Raw genomic sequence first — 7,500 nt, 5'->3', positions numbered from 1 at the left:
ACTTGGACTGGGAAATGGTATTGCCACCCCCCCCCCCCTCCCCCTTCACGACCAATGACTAGGAGCGAGCAACTCCCATACTAAGCCTATGTCATGGCATTTTTAAAGACCGATCTATTTTTAGAGCTTTTTAGATTAACTTTTCCGCAAAAGACAAAGGCAGTTCCGGCTTAGTGACGCTATGACGCCAAGTTAGTTTCTTGTGATTGGTCATTGGGCTCCCTAGGGAGTCTCATTCCCGGGAAATTCAATGTAAAAATAAATCGATAGGTCTATGACAGCGTTTACACGAACGCGGTTCTCATCGACACGGGTTTCACGACCTCGAAACCGCGTCATCATCGATTCGGTTTGGAAGTGTTTACGCGGAACTGTTTTCGCCAGAAAATAAAAGTCGTGATGGTCTAAGCGGGCTCTGCACTACGAGCCAAATTCACCATTTTGAATAGAGCAATGAAAATTTCACACCAAAATGGTAACCGTATTCAAACCGATGCGGTTTCGCCGTTTATACGACAAATGAAACCGTATCATTATGAAAACGCTCCACTTTTGGCAGCATTCAAATCGACCCGGTTTCGCTAACGGTCTCGATCGGTGTCGTGTAAACAGAAGGCGTAACCGCATCGATGCGTTTACAAATTTGTTTGTTTTATCTTTATTTAAAGAGGGAGACGTAATAACCTGTTACAGTTTTCTAACTTACGGCCCTCTCCAAGCATTTTACCCTCCCAACCATGATACACCACAGAAGACAGACCACAACACCGGGAACTACATGCCCTACTCTTTGGGACAAGTGTGCGGGTTCTTTTACGTCCCACAGGATTATGAATATTGCAGGGTTGTGAGACGGGACCTCCGGCTTATCGTCCTTATCCGAGAAGACTAGAGAGTCTAACCATTTGCAGATGTACTTTCTCCTCAGTTATTTAAAGACCCTGAGTGTTGGTCGGGCCGGAGCTGAACTCACGACCTCCTATGTGACAGCCCGGTGCTCAACCAACTGAGCAACCGGTGCGCGGTGAAACAAATGAAACCTCGTTGCGGTTGGTGTAAACGCTGCCTATGAAAGTGGCAGGAATGTAAGGCTGTTGGTTTGCTCCTACTTTAGTGGCTCCTGCTACGTATAAGGGTAAGTATTCGTTTTGGTACACAGCCTCCTGCCGTCCCATCCTCGGAGACCCAGGGGCAGTCAGTCGGGGCAGGAGAAAAGTTTTCAAGAGCTCTTTTGCCCGTTCTTGAAAACTTTCGTCGCTTTTTCCTGCCTTGACTACCCCTGGGTGCCGTCAATAACTTCTCAAGAGACAGAATCAGCGTCCTTACAACACGTACCCACTTAACTCGCCTGAACACTGGGAAATAAACATGGCGGGAAAACTCAAAGTGTTTGTATTTTGGCTTCACTGCTTTACCTTTAACTGCATGATAGCCTTCAAGAAGTCTTGAAATCGTTGCTGGTAATGGTGAATCATCAGAGAAAGACTGCAAAAAAGGCGAAAAGGACTTCAAATATTACAAAGAAAGACAAATATTCATCTGGTCACGGTGAGCCTTGTCATATTTTATATTTAATTGAGCTTCATACAAGCATGTATCCTTGATTACTGGCCGCCATGCAAGGCGTCTCCTTACGGAACTCTATAAGCTGCCTGAAACGCTTCGACAAATAAGTCAGAAATGATGTACCACACAGACCTGAGAATTGGAGAGGTGGTTTATGAATTTTTCGCCAACATTCCAAGTTCTTGGCTTTTGTCATTGAATGGTTTTAAATTTATTTTCTTGTTGCATCACAATGAAAGCACATCATACTGTACCTTGTGCAAAATAAAGGTCATATGGATTTGACTATTTGCAATATATCTTACAAAATTGAATCCCTTTAAAGGTTTGACCATAGCATTCCAGAACAATATTATTGACGGTTGGTATTTTTAAAGGTGACGGGTCACTGGTCACAGGTCATCATTTTACCAATACAGAAAGTATTCTAAACATGCATGTAGATGTACATGTAGATGTGCATAAAACCAATCCTTAGGCCTAATTAGGCCTAAACAAACATTTTTTGGCCTAAGGTTAAGCTTTATGAATGTTTAGAATACTTTCTGTATTGGTATTAAAACAGTGACCGGTGACCTGTCAAAAATATGCGCCATATTATTAATGGCCAAGGCTGTGCTCTAGGGAAAATTTCGGGGAGCCCTTCGGGCTCCCAACCATTTCAGCTGGGGTGCCCAGCCCTCCAAGTTGGTCGCCCAAATTAATTAATTATCTGAGATCAGCAACACAGGAAGATCGTCATCCATCTTTCTCTCAACAAAACATTGCTGCTAATGCTCTGGTGATCGTCAAACTCGCTAGTGCAAGAAAATCCCGCAAACCCGTCAAATTTTTCACGCCACACTTGAGAAAGACGAGAAAAGTGGCAATGCCACCAATGTTTTCAAGTTAAAAGTGAAAAAGTAAAGATTGCGGCAGTTTTATGTAAAAACGTTTGGGTCTAATACAGGTAAATGTTTTTACTGGTTAGTTTGGTTAAAAATGAATTTTCAAAACGTGAATCAATGCCGCTTGATTCACGTGGAGCTTTTGTGAAAACTGCCGAGAAACAAAAACCACCGCGACCCAAAAGGTATCAATTTTTTTTTGAGCAAGTCATCTTGATTGGACGAAAATCATTGCTACAGGACAGAACTTAAGTATTTTTTCTTACATTATCAGTAAAATGTTTTAATAGTGGAATGAGCTTTTTGTGGATTCGGTCGAAGCGCCAGTCACAGCGTTACTTGTTTAGGGCACGCAATGGTTTGTCACGAACTAAAGACAACGCGGGATTGCTCTGTTTCTAAAACAACAACAAATGACATGATATCTTTCCTTTTTTCTTATTTCGTTATTTCATATACTAGGGAAAAACAACCATAACCTAAATGTATTTTAGCCAAGCAGGCGCAAAAACTGCGATTCCCGGGTTCATACAAAAGTAAATTACACCGCTTCGCCGGCCGCGCTTTACCGCTGTCAGAGCAGAAGTAACAACTCTTTTTTTAAAGTATAACCAAGAAATGCCAAACTCCACGTTCCAAATTTAATGCTATTTTTTTTGAGAACGAATTGAAATTCGTGCGGCCGCCGGCCGTCACGTGCAAAGTCACAGATTATGTTACATGTGAAATCATGTGGAACGGCCTTTAAACCGACTGTTTCGTACGAAGAAAAAACATTTTCTGAGAGGTTTCGTAAACTATAACCACCAACATATTAAAATTTTTAGCCGCCTAATCTGCTAGAAATACAATAAGCCAGAGTGCCCGGCCGGGCGACCGGGTAGTTTTTCTCACTCGCCCGAAACCAAATGTTAGTCGCCTCAGGCGACCGGGCGCCGTTAGAGCACAGCCTTGAATGGCTCTTCACTGTGATGAAAAAAATGTCAATGAGAGTTTGCCTTGTCATCAAAATCAGGAGATATTTTAATAGCACAAAGTAAAGTTCTCTTGTTGAACTTCAGTAGTAACCTATTTCTGGAGGTGAGAATTTCAATAACTAAAGACAGTTAAGTTGAAATAAATGCAGTTATAAGTTTTTAATGGCAAGTTCATTTATTGATAATTTCTCTTCAAAACAACAGTACAATGCAATGCAATCTAATGCAATCTATTTGCAATTATAAGTTTTTAATGGCAAGTTCATTTATTGATAATTTCCCTTCAAACAAACAGTACAATTCTCCAAACCATGGATCACTAAAGGTTTGCGAAAATCCATTAGAGTTAAAAATAAGCTATATGCGTCGTATAGAAATAGAATTTGTACTCTAATATGCATAAGCAAACAGCAATGTTATACCAAATTCTTTAACGATAATTTGACAAATATGAAAAAGACATGGGAAGGAATTAATAGTATCCTCACACGTAAATCAAAGAACTCCAAGCCAATTAGTTTTGTTAAAGATCCTGATGATAACTCAATGTCTAACAACCCCAATAGAATTGCTAACATTCTCAATGAACATTTTGCTTCAGTAGGGCCTAAGCAAGCAAATAAGTTACCATCCGTCCAGTGCAACTATTTTGAATTTCTGAACAGATCTTACTCTCCTGATACGTCATTTGCTTTTAATTTATTAACCCCAACAGAAGTGAAACTAGAAATTTCTCTCTTACCCAATAATAAATCTCATGGCTTATATTCATGTCCAACGCAGATATTGAAGTGGGCATCGAATGTTATCAGCAATAGTCTTGCAGAAATTATAAATCTATCTATTTCGACCGGAGTTTACCTGAACAAGCTAAAGATGGCAAAGATTATTCCTATCTTTAAAACAGATGATAATACTGATCCAAAAATTGGCCTTCATGATGCCTGAAGGACCTATGTCTAGAACAGAAATGAAAGGACTAAGCGAAAGAGAACGACAATGACAAAACAGAATACCAGTGATAGCTCATACTTAGCACACAAATTCTTTCCTTGGGCACTAAACCGTTTGTTCTGTGTTCCAGATAAGAGTCGGGTCTCGGGTCAATAACCCGACAAACAAGGCTTCCTGACCCGACAGATGAAATGTAAATATTCAGTCAAATATTACAACAAAATTAAAAAATGAAAGACGGACGTTTCTTAGCGAAAAAGTACATTGTTAAACTCTGAAAGCGACGAACGACTTGACATCCTGAAAGACGGCTGCGAAGGAGACTACATTCTTCCCTGTAATTCATTCAATGTAAACAAGAATCTTGACACAAGGTGCTCACGTGTACCTTTGTGGTTTGCCTAGCATGTGATCATGACCTTCCCCTTGCTTCCTTGAAGTCAGAGGCTGCAGAAATTTTGGTGTTTTTACGATCGTCATGAATCTTTCCCTGAGAATTTGAAATACTTTTTGGTGCAAACGTAAAGCCAAAAAAGTTTTTACCTGGCATGATCAGATTAGACTGCAAAGAAGAGGAATTATGAAGCGGAAACAACATGTTCAGTCCTTCCGTAGTGTGTAGAACAAACGTTTGTTTAGTGCAACTGTAATACATGCATGACGTACAGGAAAACGTCAGTCTGAGCAATTTGCAGTGAGATTTTTGTAGACCGTTTCACTTAAAGAATAAATAAGAGAGTTACTCAAGAGCGTCTCAAGCAGACTCTTCCGTTGAAATGGCGCGCAGTTGAAATATAGCCCCTATATTTCCGACCTATATTTTGTCCGCTCCATTTTCAAAGAGCCTGCTTGCAGGCTAGTTTAGTTATCTTTGCACTGAATTTATTACCAAAACTTAGAAAAGTAAAATTCAACGCTTGATTGTGTGAGCCAAAGGGCCACTGCTGGCACGACGTCTGGGTGACCCCTCAAATGGTCTACATAACCCCCCACTTGAACAAATTAACTGGAACGCTGTTTGTTATTTTTACGGATTCATTATTTAAAGTGGATGCATATTTTTAAAAGGTGGTTTAATCGGTTCTTCCTTTTTTCAGGAATGAAAATCGAATTTTTATTGTCAACTGGAATTAAATAACAATTATCTGTACTCTTTTGGACATAAAGAAAAAGTTGATTTGTTTGTTTGTTTTCCTCTAAAATGCAAGTGAACAAGTGCTTTTTTAATCCGTTTGCCCAACTGGTTTTCGTTTTGTCTCAACAGTGACAAGAACATTTTGCCCTTATGTTATAAACATGTATTCGCGATGAGTTCTCGTAAAATTAGGGGGAAATCTCAGTAGCTTGTGTTTTCAGAAGTTTGCATAAAGCACCCAAATGTTATGGCGCAGATCGTGTTTGAAGTTCGTCCTTTCTTGGTTGCATTGCCGTATTTTGGCAATTCTTGTACCAAGCCAACCTGGCGTGTTTCAATGAAATACATCAAAATGTGGATGATCTTATTTTCAGAGATAAAGTGGAATAAAGTACATCAGTAAAACTCTTCTTTGACCTTGAACTGACAAAGTTGTTTTTATGGCTTCTAATTTTAGCATGATTCCTATTCGCTGGCTATTGACTCTGAAATGGCTTCTTTTCCTTTTCAATTCGCTCGCTGAGGTTGTTCTTAATGCTTGTTTTCTTTTAAAACTCATTTGGTTCAAGAAAAAATTATTGCCAGACTGGTGATTTGCAAAGTAAATTTCACTGGAAAAACCAATGTCGCACTCATCGCTTCGTGATTCATGCGATATTGGTTTTTAGCATAAAATTTACCGTGGAAGTCAGTAATTAGGCAATGAATTATTTTTCCAGAGAAAGCAAAGAAAATGATTTAATTATTAAACTGGAAACATTTTCACAAACCATACAGGCAGTAAGAATAAATAATCAGGGAGCTCCGCTTTTAGGCTTGGCTAAATCTATATATTACTTTGTAAGTTTGGATTTCACAGTCCACCATTACTTTTGTTCAAAACTGACCTATTGGACCTCAGAGGGTTGGATCTAGGGAAAAGTGATGTCATTATTTACATGCTAGCTTAAAATTGTAGCATGTAAATGCAGCTTATAATATATGTTGTAGTTCAATTTATCCCCTGGTTTTTCAAAGCAGTTCAAAGTTTTTGAACCACCCATTTTTTTCAAACCAGCTTAATTTTTTTTATAACGCAACCCATTTTAACATAGTTGGACATCTTTCTGTAATTAAGTAGAACTCTTTATGGAGTATGCATAAAATAAACTAGAGAAATCATTTTAAGATTATTATGGTGGATTGTTGTCTCTGTTACTATCAAAGACCAACAAATTTTAGTGATTATGGTCAAATGCTCATCTTAGTGATTTTGAAAAATCCTCTGTTAAAAAACATATCTATTCCTACCAGAACAAAGACCACAAAGGCATTGGTGTCAAGGTTATTATGAGCGACTCAGCTTATCAATGCTAGATTTGCCACATGTGTCTCCAAATGAACAAATCAAAGTTTGAACCGAGAGTGGCCTGGGATGAATAATGAAATATTTAATTATAAATTAGTATGGAGAATTTGCATGAGTTGCTTGTTTGGTCAAGTGGATAAGGGAGTGATCAGCAGATCCAGAGAGCTGTAAGGAATTCAAGTTCAAGTTCAGGTGAGTAAAATGAAGTCTCGAGAAGTGTTGTAGAGGGAGTGGGTATAAGGGGTATTCAAGAGGGGAAGGCTACCTGGAAGGTAAAGGGGGATTAGATCCATGAAGGAAGGGTGGGGTAGGATAGAGGCAATGAGGAAGATCAGGGAGGGTAGGAGAAATAGAATGGGAGAAAGCAATGTCTCGTTCTCTTTTGTGACCCCCCCAAAAAATCCCTTTTTTAGACAGTTGATAACAATAAACCAGTTTAAAAAATTAAAATGGTTCAAAATTTTGGATTGGATTAAAAAAATTAAACCAGGGGATAAAATAATTATTGAACTACAACATCCATATGCAAAACACTAGTTTTAAAGTCTGAATACTCAAAACTCTCATACTCCATAATTATTAATTCAGCTGTATTCACACACATTAAATTATAAACTAGTGAGTCTTTGACAT

General features: G+C 38.8%; 1 protein-coding gene across 4 annotated transcripts in view; it reads left to right on the top strand.

Annotated features, from left to right (window-relative positions):
- Positions 1-1,358: 1,358 nt before the first annotated feature.
- The window catches only part of LOC138015200 (C2 domain-containing protein 3-like), a 107,232-nt gene continuing 101,090 nt past the window's right edge, over positions 1,359-7,500 (top strand). For 2 of the 4 annotated variants that reach the window (XM_068862156.1, XM_068862155.1), the window contains exon 1: positions 1,359-1,548. In XM_068862156.1, the coding sequence (XP_068718257.1) occupies positions 1,464-1,548 (85 nt within the window). In that variant the 5' untranslated portion in view covers positions 1,359-1,463. Of the gene's footprint in view, positions 1,549-6,964; positions 7,060-7,500 lie in introns of all 4 variants that reach the window. The other 2 variants (XM_068862158.1, XM_068862157.1) reach the window with 2 other exon arrangements.

The sequence above is a fragment of the Montipora capricornis genome, chromosome 9, assembly GCF_036669925.1.
Source record: "Montipora capricornis isolate CH-2021 chromosome 9, ASM3666992v2, whole genome shotgun sequence".
Classification (NCBI taxonomy): domain Eukaryota; kingdom Metazoa; phylum Cnidaria; class Anthozoa; order Scleractinia; family Acroporidae; genus Montipora; species Montipora capricornis.
This window is presented reverse-complemented; position numbering and strand designations above follow the sequence as displayed.